At 46.0% G+C, this 17,077-nt stretch overlaps 1 protein-coding gene across 4 annotated transcripts in view; it reads left to right on the top strand.

Annotated features, from left to right (window-relative positions):
• Nucleotides 1-538: 538 nt before the first annotated feature.
• The window catches only part of nr5a2 (nuclear receptor subfamily 5, group A, member 2), a 261,371-nt gene continuing 244,832 nt past the window's right edge, over nt 539-17,077 (top strand). The window contains exons 1-5 of one of the 4 annotated variants that reach the window (XM_072573847.1): nt 1,783-1,903; nt 4,319-4,471; nt 5,482-5,600; nt 7,513-7,654; nt 13,235-13,881. In XM_072573847.1, the coding sequence (XP_072429948.1) occupies nt 5,499-5,600; nt 7,513-7,654; nt 13,235-13,881 (891 nt within the window). In that variant the 5' untranslated portion in view covers nt 1,783-1,903; nt 4,319-4,471; nt 5,482-5,498. Of the gene's footprint in view, nt 919-1,782; nt 1,904-2,675; nt 3,182-3,338; nt 3,624-4,318; nt 4,472-5,481; nt 5,601-7,512; nt 7,655-13,234; nt 13,882-17,077 lie in introns of those variants that run through there. The other 3 variants (XM_072573845.1, XM_072573848.1, XM_072573849.1) reach the window with 3 other exon arrangements.

The following is a 17,077-nucleotide window of genomic DNA, read 5'->3' as shown; positions in this document are numbered from 1 at the left end:
ACACCCACTGCCTCAAGTTTCTTATGCTCCACTGGAAGTAAGGTCACACTACTGTCCCACCAGGCTGTGGGATCACACTGTGCACGGTGATACAAGTTTAACCTTTCCGAGCCGATCTGAATTGTCCAGCCATTGGTGTCCCACTTAAATGCCAACTCTCCTTTAGGGCTGCACATTGCTGGCGCATGGAGTTGGTTAACATTTCAAGTTGGCAAATGCAGCGCATCGAAAAATGACAGAAGTATCAATGTTACCTAAGTCCTACACAGAAGGGGATGTGACACTGGGTTGCACTGAGAGTGTGCAAAGTATAGGGAGAGCCGGCAAGGCTAGGATTGTGAGTTGCTTCGCTCTCTCCCGGTTCCTGGGAGGAATGTCGAGATTGTCCTGGTGGTGGATGAGTTGGGGGGCGGGGATAGGAGCTGTTCCTGGGCCCAGACCGCCCCTCTTTATTGGCTGGCTGAGGCTGACGCTGGGACGACCTGAAGGAGCCTATTGGACTGCGCGCCGCAGGTCGCTGGGAAAGCGCGGGTGAAGAGGAAGTGCAGGATTTGTAACTTCAGGCCAGCCTTTCTGCATACACTCTGAGCCGGAGGCTAGAATGAGTCGGTGCCAGTCTGGTCCGGGGGTGGGGAGCATGCTATGAGCCCCAACAGTACACGCTGACAAACAAACACACACACACTCACAGAGCTCACCCTAGTTGTATTCAATCTGAGCTGTAAATCAAGCCAGTCTCTGGTTTCCATCGCCCTGTCTGTGTGTGTCCGTTCAGGTCTTCAGATACCGCACGGAGATTCGCCCCCCTGTCCCTACCGCCCGGGGGAGGGGGGAGTAGTGTCATGTTGCCCAAAGCCGGGGCACAGTCCGTTGGTATTGCTCACTCGCATGGGGATCGGATGGCGGAGACAGTGCACGGTAAGAGCTGCTTTTTGTACTCACCAAACCTGGTCAGTTGGTCGGTTTACAACAAAAAACAAACCGTTCAACCGGGTTCGCGGATGTGGGTGGTGGGGGGGGGGGGGTGTGCATGGAGATTTAAGCTGGGGATTGCATTAGCCCCTGCACCTCACCTTATGGCGGGGTGGGCTGGGGGCTGCTCGGACAGGATGTGGAGATGTTGAAATTTCGCTCCAAGTCTATTCAGAAACCAGAGGAGAGCGGATGCCCATGCCCCCCCCCCGTGAGTCTGCACGTTTCTCAGATCGGGAAATGTTGGGTTAGGGGTGTGGAGGGGGAGGCTGGTGGGAGATGGCAGGGTAGTTGAGAATCCCCTGCAGAGCTGAAGATGGGGAGCTGACCTTCCCCTCTCCTGAACCCCAGGAGCCAACTGGAGACCCCCCCCCCCTTCACTAAACTATCCACCTCCACACAAACTGTACAGGCAATCGCTGTCTCGTTGTCCCCCCACCCCAGGAGTGTAGGGGTGATCTGTCCTCCAGTCAGTACCCCCCTACCCCGGGCTGGTTTCACAGCCCAGGTCGGGGGAGAGGGAGGGGGGTTCTGACAGACAGGGGGTTGGCGGTGTATGCGAGTCTATTTCATACACACGCTAAAAAGCGGAGGGAACTCCTGTCTCTGAGTTAGGTCGCTTTCTGAAAAGCATCACCTCTGCAAGTGAGCGGAGCGGACTGAGTGTTGGCGTTTGACAGATGCATCTTTCTGCGGATTGAAGGGCCCACCACCCCCAGCCCGCAACCCCACGACCCCAACCCGAGCGCGGAGTCGATCCGAGGAGAGAGCCGCTGGAGCCTGGGCTGTGACCAGCGCATTGAGAATTCCATGTCAGCTTGACACCGGGAGAGTTGTCGCTCTCTTGTTCCGTACCTTGCCGCTTGATAAGTTGGATTTGCATGGGACACTTGGAAGGATTTGCAGTGGGGAGCGAACTGGGTCTCTCTGGGTGAGCGCAGCGCTTTAGCCAACGTTCAGTTATCCAAGGGAACTATAGCAGGGGACAACACAAGGGCTTGGTGGATATAACCCTGTATGTCACTGCATTGTATCAGCACCCTTACAGAACCGGATTCCTGTTGCCGCTGACGTGTTTTCCAGTCCGACTAGCCCGAACGGCAACAGAATATTGGGAATCTCATCGAGGAAATCCTTACTTGTCCCCTTTGTTCGAAACTAACGTTTCCCTTTCACGCATTGCCCATGGTGATTTCCTTCAGGCTACAAGATATTTCAACCGTCCTGTTCCAGCCGAAACAATTTCAGTACAAACCCGGCAGAGGCCAGGTGGACGAGCTACCCTCTCTGCTACTGCCCTCCGCCCTTCTGCTCCCCGAGCACCTGTCCGGCGGCAAAACACGTTGCGGGTGTGCGTCTTACCCCGACCAGGAGATGACAATCAGCTTATAAATAACACGCTTCAGAAATGGAGGCTCACAGGCGCCTGGAAATAGCTCAGGCTCCAGCGGAGAGAGGGAGGGTGGGTGTGTGTTAGTTTGTCACTGCGCTCAATCTCTCAACCCAGAGTCCCGTAATTTGAATTTGAGATCCATACACAGTTGGCAGTCGGTGGGTCAAAAAGGGTGGATGTGTGTGTGTGTGGGGGGGGGGGGAGGTTTTGTTCGCTAACGTGGATTTGCGCTTCACCCCCACCCCCACCCACCCAAGATAGATCTGCCTTGTTAGATTAATGCTACGTTCCCATATTGTCACTGAACACCGCTCAGCTATGAGGCAGCGTCCTTTCAAAGTCAGTACGCCGCTTGCTTCAGATTTACCAAGCTCCGATTTAATTTCCGAAGTCTTGCTGCCCGGGAAGCAAAGTTCAAAGTTGCCATTTCCCCACTCCGGGGGGGGGGGGGCAAATAATAGACATATTTATTCTGAGGGATGTGAACTCTTAAACCGTCAACACAGCCCTCAGCCGGAGAAAGGGATTAGGCCGTTCAGAATCGAATATATCAGTAATTACAGAAAGCATCGAAATCCTTGCAGTGGTGTGAACATTGCACCAGCTCACAACCCGGACAGCCCGCCTGTGTGGACGTGCTCGTAGATTTGCAAACATTTTAAATCAGGCGCTTGAAAGGGATAGTTGGAGCGAAGTTGGACAAACGCGGGATTATTTTTCCTGTCTGCCGATAATCCGTTTCCGATCGAAGCAACTCGTTCTGTTCAGTTGGTTTGCGGAGGACAGAAATCTTCAACCAGGCTTTCGATATGTTTTGTAAAGAAAAACAAAATGTGTACCGATAAAACCCGGGCAATTTTCTGGGCGGGGGGGAGGGGGGCAAGTGCACCTATTTCATGTCCTGATCTGAACATTGGCTTTCCTCACTCGCTACAGCTGACAGCTGAAAATAGCAACTTTGCGCATTTCATGTCAGCAAACGAAAAAAAAATAGTTTTTTTTGGGTGGTGGGGGCTTTCAATTCAAATCCAACGAGCTGCACTTGCAAATGATTTCCGTGCCCCGACCTGACTAAATTCTAAATGACCCACTGCACTGCGAGTAGGCCGAGAGAATGGGCTCGGGATTTTCTCCCAGTTTCTCTTTGACATATTTCTCAGTCATGTGCTGCGGACAACCCCCAACTTCTGGCTTTTTGTAAAAGAAAACCGGACCGCTGCCTGTGTGAGTGTAGGTTAGTTCGCGGTGCGTTCTGAAGGTGAGTTAATTCGAATAGGGAAGTTCTGGCAAGTCCAAAGAGAAGAGTTGAAAATGAAGTTATAGTTTTAAACAAAAACAATATATCGTTCGCTATAATCAGCGATCAGTTGCAAATCAGTGGGACAGTTAGTACAGGATGATCACATTGTTCTCCGACCGAGTGACATGGCGCAAAATAAATCCCAGCTCGCCGCTTGACGTTTCAAACACTCCGTACACAGCCCTCGGGTGACTTCTCAACACTGAGCAATTGGTGGGATGTTGCAAAGTGGGACTCCGATGTAAGAATTATCGAGAATGTATATCCCGCATCAAACTGTCACGAAGCAGTAAAACAGTGTGTGAGAGAGCAAGTGTGGGGAATGCTTTGAACGGTAACCGGTCAGTATTGCCAAGTGCAGTGTCCGCTCAGGGTGGGATTGTGCCTGGTAATGTGTGTGACCTCACCTCACCTCCCTCCCCATTCACACACACTTCTGGGCACACTGGAAGCACCGAAGGTAAAATATAATTCTCATTTTGTACCTAATCCGACTCCCCCTCCCCAGCTTGTACACTGGCCCAGTGGACTCTACCCGACAAAACCCAACTAAAGCAAAACACCTGACTGATTGAGCAGCTATCTGAATTCTGAAATGATCTGGATCCCATAAAGTTTTCTTTCAATAAGTTTTTTTTTACATTTCATTGCAGTCGCCTATTCGCTGACGCCGAGCACCTAAATCAGCCTGAGAACCACACAGCTTGTCGGAATGTGAGTTTCTGGGCAGCGACCTGACATTGATGAGCTTTGGGAGTGAACAAGACAAACCGACCCAGCAGATTTTAAATCGTCAGTTCCACAAGGTGCGTAACCACTACCTGCATGTTTGTTTTGTAAGTGTGTGTGTATGTGTTTGTGAGTGTGTGTGTGAGAGAGAGAGTGTATGTGTGTGTGTTTGTGTATGTGTGAGTGTGTGTATGTGTGTTTGTGAGTGTGTGTGAGTGAGTGTATGTGTGTGTGAGAGAGTGTATGTGTGTATGTGTTTGTGAGTGTGTGTGTGAGAGTGTATGTGAGCGTGTGTGTATGTGAGTGTGTGTGTGAGAGTGCATGTGAGTGTGTGTGTGAGTGTATGTGTGTGTGTTTGTGAGTGTAGGTGTGAGTGTGTGTATGTGAGTGTATGTGTGTGTGAGTGTATGTGTGTGTTTGTGAGTGTGTTTGTGTGTGTATGTGTGTGTGTTTGTGAGTGTGTTTGTGTGTGTATGTGTGTGTGAGAGTGTATGTGAGTGTATGTGTGTGTATGTGTGTTTCTGTGTGTGTGTGAGTGTGTGTCGGTTGCTTGCTGTAACCAAAATGTTAAGGTTCCAGCTCTTGTTATGTGGTGGGCATTAATTCCCCCACCCCCACCCCCACCCCAACCTTCCCTTTTTATAATAGTTATGACACCGCTTCCTCCCTGTATTCGGGTGGCGTTAGCTGCTCCGGAGTGTCAGAGAAGGGAAGGGGGTGAGACCTATGTACAATTCCCCTACCCTCCCTTCGCCGAACCTGACTCTCGATCGATGTTGTCTTTATCCCGGAGCTGATTTCCACCGGGCCCGGTAGCATTTCAATAGACCTGGGTGTGTATGTGTGAGAGAGACAGTGTTTGTGAGTGTGTGTGAGTGTGTTTGTGTGTGTGTTTGAGTGTGTGTGTGTTTGAGAGTGTGTGTTTGTGTGTGTGTGTGTGTATGTGTGTGTTTGTGAGTGTGTGTGTGTTTGTGAGTGTGTGTGTGTGTTTGTGAGAGTGTGTGTGTGTGTGTGTGTAAATATTCACAAAGCGCTTTCTGAAGAAGTTGCGTGTCTTTTTTCTCTCTCCCTGTGTGTGTCCACGCAGCCAGCCAGTTTACAACGATGGAGTATGCCTACGATGAGGATCTGGATGAGCTCTGCCCTGTTTGCGGTGACAAAGTCTCGGGTTATCACTATGGCCTGCTAACCTGTGAGAGCTGTAAGGTAAGTGCCCGGTCGCCCGCTCCTCTGCAGGAAAGCTGCCCAGCCCCGCTTTCGGCGAGACCCAGTCGCCCCTCTCCCTGCCTTTGCAAAACCAGCTTCAGTTTCAGATACTTTACAATCCAATCCAGCAACCTTCGAACAAAATTAGCCGCGCTTTTTTTTTGTTTGCAAACGGCGAAGATTCTGGGGGACGGGGGAGAAATGTGCACGGGTTCACCCGGTTCAGACTTACCTCCAGCTCCATCCACCCCCTCTTCAAATCTGGCCCTTTCTAATCAGCAGCAAGGAAGCCCTGTCTATACACGGCATTCCGCTGAAGATGAGAGAGCTGAAGAGATGTTAGCACTGAGCGGAATTTGGAGGGTGTGTGTGTGTGGGGGGGGGGGGGGGGGGGAGGTGATTTGGCGGAGGTTGTAAGTGTTTTTCCTGTCGTTGTGCACTGCAATTGCTAACATTACCAGCATAACTCACCCTCAAACCCCCACTACCTCTCCCCCTGTGACCCTCACCCTCAAATCCTCACTACCTCCCTCGTGACCCTCACCTCAAACCCCCACTACCTCTCCCATGACCCTCACCCTCAAACCCTCACTACCTCTCCCTGTGACCCTCACCCTTAAACCCTCACTACTCTCCCCTGTGACCCTCACCCTCAAACCCTCACAACTTCTCCCCACGACCCTCACCCTCAAACCCTCACAACCTCTCCCCACGACCCTCACTCTCAAACCCTCACAACCTCTCCCCACGACCCTCACCCTCAAATCCTCACTATCTCTCCCCCTGTGACCCTCACCCTCAAACCCTCACTACCTCTCCCCTGTGACCCTCACCCTCAAACCCTCACTATCTCTCCCCCTGTGACCCTCACCCTCAAACCCTCACTATCTCTCCCCCTGTGACCCTCACCCTTAAACCCTCACTACTCTCCCCTGTGACCCTCACCCTCAAACCCCCACTACCTCTCCCCTGTGACCCTCACCCTTAAACCCTCATACCTCTCCCTGTGACCCTCACCCTTAAACCCTCACTATCTCTCCCCTGTGACCCTCACCCTTAAACCCTCACTATCTCTCCCCCTGTGACCCTCACCCTTAAACCCTCACTACCTCTCCCCTGTGACCCTCACCCTCAAACCCTCACTATCTCTCCCCTGTGACCCTCACCCTCAAACCCTCACTATCTCTCCCCCTGTGACCCTCACCCTTAAACCCTCACTACCTCTCCCCTGTGACCCTCACCCTCAAACCCTCACTATCTCTCCCCTGTGACCCTCACCCTCAAACCCTCACTATCTCTCCCCCTGTGACCCTCACCCTTAAACCCTCACTATCTCTCCCCCTGTGACCCTCACCCTTAAACCCTCACTACTCTCCCCTGTGACCCTCACCCTCAAACCCTCACTACTCTCCCCTGTGACCCTCACCCTCAAACCCTCACTACTCTCCCCTGTGACCCTCACCCTTAAACCCTCACTACTCTCCCCTGTGACCCTCACCCTTAAACCCTCACTACTCTCCCCTGTGACACTCACCCTTAAACCCTCACTACTCTCCCCTGTGACCCTCACCCTTAAACCCTCACTACTCTCCCCTGTGACCCTCACCCTCAAACCCTCACTACTCTCCCTGTGACCCTCACCCTTAAACCCCCACTACCTCTCCCCTGTGACCCTCACCCTTAAACCCTCCTGTGAGTTTTGGACAGCAACCCTTCAGATCCAAGGGGCTGTTCTATTCTTGCGTTAGTTTATTTCACTGACAGTAGTGGGGATAAACGTTCCTTTCCGAGGGGGGGGAGGGGGGAAGAGGGGGTCGTTTAGCAAAACCGACATGACGAAAAGCCGGGATTAGTGAGAAATTTGTCTCCCAAGCAAATTATCCTCTGGCCCGCTCCGTTTCTCTCTTCCCAGGGTTTCTTCAAACGCACAGTTCAGAATAATAAAAGGTACACGTGTATAGAAAACCAGAGCTGTCCTATCGACAAAATGCAGAGGAAAAGGTGCCCCTACTGCCGTTTTCAGAAATGCCTAAACGTCGGCATGAAGTTGGAAGGTAAGCGGCAACATTTCCGACGCAGCCGAAGTGTGTCCGCTCCCGCCTGCCTCCGGCTCTTTCCCAAACTGGGAGAGGATTTGAACGCGTCCCAGAGATAGCGGGTGACTGTCCTGACCACAGAGTAAGGGGTTGCCAAGCACACAGCTCCAGTAACATCCGACAGGCACACGACTTGAATGTGATACCACTCGGCCGACTATTAGCAACAAATATACAGTGGTGCTGATAGGCCGAAACTAACCGAGGTTTCCATTATATTTTACACAGGCTTCACAGATGAAATTCTGATGGTCATTCTAGAATGTGGCGCCAGTTTGTCTGAATTACAGGCGGTTTCTCTCATTTCCCCCTTGTCCCAGAATTGGAAATTGGCACAGTTTAAGCCCCCCAACCCCCCCCTCCCACTCCATTGAGAGGTGTTTGGATTTTCACTCAGCTCAGGGCATTTAAATCTAAGTCACAATCTAAGCAACCGATTTTGAAATTAAATAAATAAAAATAAAAACAAATTGAACTAGATTTGAAAGTTGACTGTACAATGTTCTGAACACGGCCAGATTCCTGACCCATACGGTGTCAATAAAAACACGCGGACGTTCTTCAGTTTAGCCCCCCCCCCCCCCTCCTTTTTTTAACCTATCATTGTGTGAATCTCGGTAGTTGAGGACATTTCTGTAAATTAGGATAACGGTGCGATCGTTCTCAGAAGCGTTCTGCAGTCTCCCCGAGTCCCCAGTCCTTGGGAAAGCGGTGTATTTGCGTGCTGCCCGTGAACGCCACGGTCTGTCCCCTGCGCTGTTGGCTCCTGGGCAGAGGATGTGGCGTTCAACTTTACCGCCCAACTGGAACCAGTTGTGTGGTTGGTTTCTGGAGGTCGAGACTGCACCCGTGCAGTGTGCACATTCTCCGGCAGCGCCGACGATAGATTCGGGGAACAATCACTGAACGAATAAGTCGAACGGTGCTCGTCTCTGCAAATACAACGGAGTCCTTCAGCAATGAAATCCCTGTCATGTACCGGCGCATTTTCCCTTTCTGATTCGTCCTGCCCCCAATACCCCAGTGAAGTCACTAGCGGCTGCGTGGGCTTTTCACTACTTTCATTTCGCTGTCTTTATTTTGCCACCAACTTTTCATCTCTTGTGTTTTCTGGGGCTTACTGGTTAACAGTCAGCTTCTGCTGGTTGGAGAATTCTTTATTATTCATCTCTGCGCTTTCGCGGCAGGTGACTATAGAGGCAAGATCCTTTTTTTAAAAAAAATCCGTACATCATCTGGCTCTCCCTGTTATGCAGCAGGCATCTGGCTGCAGGGCTGTGGGTGGCGGGAAATGGGGAAGGGGGTGGTGCTCAGAGAGTAGGGAAACTTGGTTCGCTTTGCCCCGCTAAGCTTTCCCACTCCCTGACTCGGGGATGCCGAGGCTAGCTCTATCGTAGTCGCCATGGCCTGGGAGCAGATAAAGCGGGGGTGAAGGGAGGTGTCCTCCCTCCTGGCTGATCCGTCCCACACACAGGGGTTGAGGCTCACCGAGAGGGGTTCTGTTGTTTTCTCTGCAAACGGTAAATCGGGTACTAAGTATTGCTGTTGGTAAAGTCTGGAAAGATTTATCACCACTTTAAGAATCTTTTGAGAATTAGAAGTTGCAAGGACAGAGAGAATCGTTTTTATTACCCAGTAACCTTTTAAAATTAGAGCCTAGAATTCCTAAAATTTGATTTCTAACCTGCAGCCTGCCCATGAGAACCAGACATTGATTGGTTGACAGGAATAGGGAAGGTAATCTTTTAAGTGCATTCTGAAAGCAAGTATCAGGATTCCCACTCAAAAGCATCCCACGCCATTTCCCTCCAAATCCATGCGATATCCGAACGCTTTACCAAACTGAGGTCACTTTGTGCCCCCACACCTCCCTGTCTTGGCAGAGGAGGGGAAATTCCTCCAGGTCAGGGGAACGTGCTCCATACCAACCCCTTCCTAAGTGGAACAATAGTTATCGCACCATCCAGCGCAATTCCATCGATTCTTATATGACATAATGTCGCACGATCTGCTCGGGTATATTTTCGTTCTCCAGTAACACTCGCGAGGCCATAATGCGGCTCTTTCTAATGTTGCTAAAAATATCGACAGACATTTTCACACATGCATTTATGTTTTCATTCCACACAATAGGCTGAAAGATCTTTTTAAACCTGTGACTTGGAGGTGCCGGTGTTGGACTGGGTTGGACTAAGTTAAAAATCACACAACACCAGGTTAGAGTTTATTTGGAAGCGGCGGTTGTCCGCCTGATGAAGGAGCAGCGCTCCGAAAGCTAGTGCTTCCAAATAAACTCTAACCTGGTGTTGGGTGATTTTTCACTTTAGTGTACATTAGTTTATCTCTGTAAATATTTTAATTTGATCATTGTCCCCCGTCACGTCTTCCCACACTTTTCCTTGGAAGACAGCGTGAAGCATTGGAAGCACGATTAGCTGCATCGTGAGCAACCCCCCCCCCCCCCCCCCCCCCCGAGACAAATCAAGTCCTAGAGAGGGGTTTGAACTCTGGACCCTCTAGCACAAAGGCAGATATACTAATTTCCTATATGTTCACTTTACTACTCCTCATTCCTATACAATTTTGTACATCACTCCGCTACAAATAATAACTCTGCCTCGCTCATGAAACAATATTCACGTAAAACTCAGCCATCTTGCATTCGCTTCATAAACTACACACTATTAGACAGCAACCCCCGTCTCGTCAGCAGATTGCATTGAACTCCGAAGTATTTAGGAGTCAGGAATTTGAGAAGTCGTTTGCTGTTCCGCTTTATCGCTCTTTATAATGGTCAATTGTATCTCAGCCTTGTCAGGAAATTACCTGTGATCTTTATTCCAATTTATTGTATAGTTTGGCTGTTCAGATCAAATAATTAGTCACATGAAAGACTTAGATTTTTATAGTGCCTATCGTGTCACAAAACATTTTACAGCTAATTAAAAGTACTTTTGTATTGTACGGTAATGTAGAAAGTGCTGCAGCCAATTGATGCATAGGAAGCTGTCATCAACAAAAATATAATAATAAGCTGAAAATCTCTCTTTTTATATTATTTATTGAGGAATAAACTGGATGCTGATGATAATTCAACTTATTTTCGAAATAGCACTCTATAGTAATCGTAATAGTAATTCATGCACATATACTATCTACTCAAAAGAGACGATAAAGCCTCAGCTTAATGACTTATCTGAAAGATGATACCTCTGGCAGTATGACATACTCTCAGTGTACTGCAGTGGAATGTCAGCTGAGACTTTTGTGATCAAAAGTAGTTACAGTCATTTGCTGCTCGCATGTATATATGTGGTATAGCGGTAACACATTGGGCAAGTAATCCAGAACCTGAAACTCATGCTCTGAGGAGAGGGTTCAAATCCATTCATGGCAGTAGAATTGGAATTCAATTAAAAGCTGGTGGTGGCCACGTAAACACTGTCAATTTTAAAACCTATTAGGTTCACTAATATCCAAAATCTGTCACTCTTACCCACATGTCACTCTGGCCCACATGAGACTCCAGACCCACTGCAAGATTGGCTCTTAATTGCTGTCTGAAATGGCCCCAGCAAGTGAGTCAGATCTAGAGATGGGCAATAAATTCTGTCTCAGCCAGTGATGCCCACATTCCATGAACAAATAATTTCAAAATCAATAGATCTAAACAAAAGGAATAATAAACCTTGGGATTTTTTTTCTGTGAGGATTATGTTTTTCAGAATGTCATGCAATCTGAATTGTGTGGGCATCATATTTTACCACCATTCTGACAGATCTCATTGCATGAATACATATTCTGGATTTCATGACAACCACAGAAATAGCTCTGAATCAGCATTTCTGCATCATGTGTGCTGCCATCCAAAATAGTATATATTTTACAGTGGAATAACAGCATTTTTAGTGGCACTCAGTAATACAGAGATAAATCAGACCAGGATTAACTTTGAATGAAAAATGGCTCTCTCTCTGAATGATTATAGTGAGCTTTATCATTTAGACTTGACCACTGCAAAATTTTGAGCAATTTTGATGGTATATTGGTAAATTAATACATTATTATAAGCACATAACTACAATACCTGACAGATTTCATGAAGCCAGGAATGTTTTCCCAAGAGTATTCACAATTAGTTCCTAGTCTGTGAGCGATTTTGCAGGTTTGAACTTCAAAATGTCAAAATGTTATAATGGATACACAAGTTTGTAATACATTTTTAACATGGCCTGAATCTCAAAGATAAAATGCTCCAATTGTTAGTTCAAGTATTAGTCTCAGCAGTCTCAACATGTCATTTGGCTGACAGAGAGTTCCTCTTTTCCTTTAGTCGCCAACTGCTGAAACTACTCAGTGAGGGTATTTCAGTAGCCGTTAGATGTGCTCAGTGGTGACAGACACTACTGTGTCAGAGACCATTAAAATGAATCCCAAGGCATCTGCTGAACTGAATTTGTTTTAATTTTTTTAAAATTCCTGTGATATTAGAAGATATTATAGTGACATCAGGGCAATCAATGAGCTTGTTTTTTTTCACATGGGAAATATAATAGTGCTTTACTAATGTGAAGTTAATGAATAGCACAATTCAAGCAGAAGGGATGGAAAAGGGAGCTGGAAAACTGACATCAAACAGTGAAAGAAACTGAAAATAGAAGTCAAATATTATCCATGCCATTACTGACATCAGGACAGGTACCGAGACTTTGGAACCATGGTATATTGAACCAGATGCAAATTATAAAGTTTAAGAGTAATATCTGATTAAGCAAAATTCAGAAGAGTGAAATCATTGTAGAAGCTCTTTATATCATAATAAAGTGGAGTTGTTTTTCACAGAACGACTGAGTGCATGTAACCTAAGGATAATTCTTTCCTTAGTTTTATGCTGCAGTACTTACGATGTACAAAAAAAGTACTGATGAAAATTACATTCTTTTCTAAAGAAGTGGTCTCCGGCATTACCAGGGTTGTTACAGCACTGAGTCATACTGACACACTATTCTTCATTAATTTGTGTGCACATGTCCATGCTGCCTTGTATATATCCCTCATTGCCATTATTGAAGTTGTTCTCCTCAGTGAAGATTATTTGGTCAATACAAAGCAGAGCTGCATTGTGATCTTTTAATACATGTAAACATCTAAGGTATAGTCTGTCACACAGAAGACTGCTGATTTGAAGGCTTGTTTCTGCCAGATGATTGTAAAGGGGCTTGAAGCAAAAGCCTACAGACAGATTTTCTGTAAAACAGAGATCTCTATCTCAAAATGAAGCAACAATCAGCACATAATGTATGATGAAATGTATTCATTTTACATATATTGGAGCTGCACAAACCATAACCTACTACAAATTATCTTGAACAAATGAGACTCTGAGTGTCCAACTGTTACTTTCTTTTTTTCGGCAAAAAATATTTCAGAAACACCTCAAAACAGTGTGAATTTTTATGCAATGAGTATGTATATATGTACTTGTTTGTACGCCAATTAAAGAACTGATTTTTTTATATACACTGTGTATTCCACAGCTGTAAGAGCTGATCGCATGCGTGGAGGACGAAACAAGTTTGGGCCAATGTACAAGAGGGACAGGGCTTTGAAACAGCAGAAGAAAGCTCTGATACGAGCAAATGGACTTAAACTAGAAGCCATGACTCAGGTGATGCAGACAATGCCAACAGACCTGACGATATCTTCTGCTATCCAAAACATCCATTCAGCCTCCAAAGGCCTACCTCTAAACCATCCTGCCTTGCCACCAACAGACTATGACCGCAGCCCATTTGTGACATCTCCAATTAGCATGGCAATGCCGACACATGGCAGTCTGCAAGGCTATCAGACCTATAGTCCTTATCCAAGCCGTACTATCAAGTCAGAATATCCAGATCCCTATACTAGCTCCCCAGAATCTCTAATGGGCTACTCTTACATGGACACCTACCCAACCAGCTCTCCATCTAGTATCCCACATCTTATAGTGGAACTCTTGAAGTGTGAACCAGATGAACCCCAGGTGCAGGCCAAGATCCTAGCCTACCTACAGCAAGAACAGGCCAGCAGGGGAAAACATGAAAAGCTCAACACTTTTGGGCTTATGTGTAAGATGGCAGATCAGACCCTATTCTCCATTGTTGAGTGGGCTCGCAGCAGCATATTCTTCAGAGAACTTAAGGTATGATTATAATTTTGTATTACCATTATATTTCGAGGCTGTTTAGAGAAATACCCAAATATTTTGTGTTGTAATGGCTGAAGATTATTTCAGTCATCTAAATAACATTCCCAAATGTAATTGGCCCAATGAACCATTAATTCATCTTCTACGTAACATTTTAAAGTAGATGGCTACTTAAAAACTCAATTTTGATAAGATGGGGAAAACTTGCATCGATACCACCTGGATAAGAATTATTGCCTGGCTGAAGAGTAAGGAAGGAAAGTTAGGAGGGGGGAGGTCACACACTGATTACAAAGCTATTTTGCTTTCCTTCCATTGGATTTATTATGAGTGTTAGCGAGTTTTGAGAAGATTTGTAGCCCATTATGAGTGTGCAATCTGCTATTCCTATTTCCCATCTGGCATTTCACCCAGGGAAATGTTTCCTATCCAGGTGGTACAAATAGAAATTTACCCTAGTGTATTTTTCAGATTTAGAATCGTTCCCGATTTGAATGATTCAATGTTAACCAGTCACACACTCCTCAAGCTTGCAGTGATAATTTGTCACACTGGGATTTGTAGAGTTGTACACTGTAAGCACTATCAGATGTACTTTGAATCCTAAGCTAATTTCAGCAACAAATTGAGCATATATTTAAATTGGTGTTTTTAAATTTGTATTTGCCCCTCCCTTTCTGACTAAAATCATCAAAGGAAGGGAAATGTATCACTGTGCATTTTATATTTTATTCTATATATGATTTAGATCATATTGCAAGTGGATTTTGATAAAGGTTATGAAATGTTTACATCTGGTCAAATTGCATTAATGAAATTAGGAACCAAAGTAACGTTTGATATCAGAATCTTGTAGATGTTGTAAAAATAACAGTCTGGGATTTGAAGTGCCCGTCAGAAGATGTTTCCAAATTAAGACATGTTTAAAATAAAATGCTATCTAAAATATATCTTGTAGGCAATTTATCATGATGGTTTTTTAACTGCAGAGCTCTATAAAGGACATAGTTCTGGCTATGTTAAGTTACAAGTGTCATTCATGCCTAGAGAATTTTTTTTATTATTTTGCAGTTGTGATTTTTTTTCCATTACTTAGCTGTACATTTAAAAGCTGGCATTCACTGTTCACTTTTTAATGCAAAATTATACAGTAATACATGATGAATTTTCTATGTGTGTGGTAAATATTGCATTTAGCATGTCATGGAAGTTATGATCATTTACTCGATTCATTGCCCATGACTAAAATCTAACTACAAAAGGAATGTTATCTGGTTAGCTACAAAAAAGTTAATGTGGAATTTTCAGACCAATGTTGCAGCACCACACAGCTGTCTTGAATGATTGAATTTAGTGAAAAAAATTCATTGCTGATCCATTTAAATCAGAGTGTGCACAAACTGTAAATGTAAGGAGAGTATACATTTGTAAGGTAGAGGTGATGATTGTGACTTTCAGACTTTTCTACAGGCAAAAAAAAGGGTTGATTTTGACTTTGGGTTGTGCAAATCAAGAAATAATGAGTTAAGAACCTTTTCTACATCACTCCCAAATTTCATTTTGGTTGAATTCAAAGAAAACTTGGTTACCGACTCATTATTAACCACTGAACACAAGAGCTTAACGCAAAATATCTTAACGCAAAAGGCTGGACTCCAGCTCTTTGAATTCTTAACAAATCAAAGATTTGAGACTGAGCCAAAAGCCAGATGTAGCCCCCTCACTATTGCTCACTGATGTAGTTACTGATTTAGGTATTAAACAAATCTTGCCAGAGAAACAGGAAAGTTGTAGTGGCAAGCCTTTATGAGCCCATTGGAACATTGTATCTGATTTACCTAATCCACTATATCATCATTTTTCAGTGAAACAAATTGTGCAGTGAAGAACATTCAAATCAGTGATGACTTTAATTCCCTTTCTTAAACTGTAATTAAAATTTTACTAAAGATAGTCAAATTGGCTGAAAATAAGAGAGGGTGGATATTAGTCCTACTCCCTCCCACCCGACATGTACACAGATGAATACCAAGGAACTTGGAGGTACTTGGTCTATTTCGGTTCACTTTGGTTGAGCATCATACTAATCAGTGATCAAGACTGGCCATCATTTAGATGAGCTGAAAATGTGTTGCTGGAAAAGTGCAGCAGGTCAGGCAGCAAAGAATCAACGTTTTGAGCATGAGCCCTTCTTCAGGAATGAGGAAAGTGTGTCCAGCAGGCTAAGATAAAAGGCAGGGAGGAGGGACTTGGGGGAGGGGCATTGGAAATGCGATAGGTGGAAGGAGGTCAAGGTGAGGGTGATAGGCCGGAGTGAGGGTGGGGGCAGAGAGGTCAGGAAGAAGACTGCAGGTTAGGAAGGCGGTGCTGAGTTTGAGGGATTTGACTGAGACAAGGTGGGAAGAGGGGAAATGAGGAAACTGGAGAAATCTGAATTCATCCCTTGTGGTTGGAGGGTCCCTAGGCGGAAAATGAGGCTCTCTTCCTCCAACCGTCGTGTTGCCATGGTCTGGCGATGGAGGAGTCCAAGGAGCTGCATGTCCTTGGTGGAGTGGGAGGGGGAGTTGAAGTGTTGAGCCACGGGGTGGTTGGGTTGGTTAGTCCGGGTGTCCCAGAGGTGTTCTCTGAAACGTTCTGCAAGTAGGTGGCCTGTCTCCCAATATAGAGGAGGCCACATCGGGTGCAGCGGATGCAATAAATGATGTGTGTGGAGGTGCAGGTGAATTTGTGGCGGATATGAAAGGATCCCTTGGGGCGTTGGAGGGAAGTAAGGGGGGAGGTGTGGGCGCAAGTTTTACATTTCTTGCGGTTGCAAGGGAAGGTGCCGGGAGTGGAGATTGGGTTGGTGGAGATGAAACAAGCAAGCTGCCAACTGTCTTTGGGATGCTGGTAGAAACATTCACTGAGTCAGGAGTCCCTGGTTTACATCTCGCCTGCTTTAGAGATATGTAATAACTTCTCTGAAGGTTGATTAGAAAATATCTGGAAAACTCCCCTTTTAGGGAGACAAGAAAAACGCTGGCTGCCGTGGAAAGATAGAAGTGCATTCATGGGCATGATTTTAAAAATCTCAAAGGGAGTTAGAAGAGAGCAGCTGATCTATGCAACAAAACTGGGAAAAAAAATCTTTAGGCAACACTTAAGACCCAGAAAGAATGGAAGCAAAGCACTTTGCAGGAATATTCCACTT

Source organism: Chiloscyllium punctatum, chromosome 7, assembly GCF_047496795.1.
Source record: "Chiloscyllium punctatum isolate Juve2018m chromosome 7, sChiPun1.3, whole genome shotgun sequence".
Lineage (NCBI taxonomy): Eukaryota > Metazoa > Chordata > Chondrichthyes > Orectolobiformes > Hemiscylliidae > Chiloscyllium > Chiloscyllium punctatum.
This window is presented reverse-complemented; position numbering and strand designations above follow the sequence as displayed.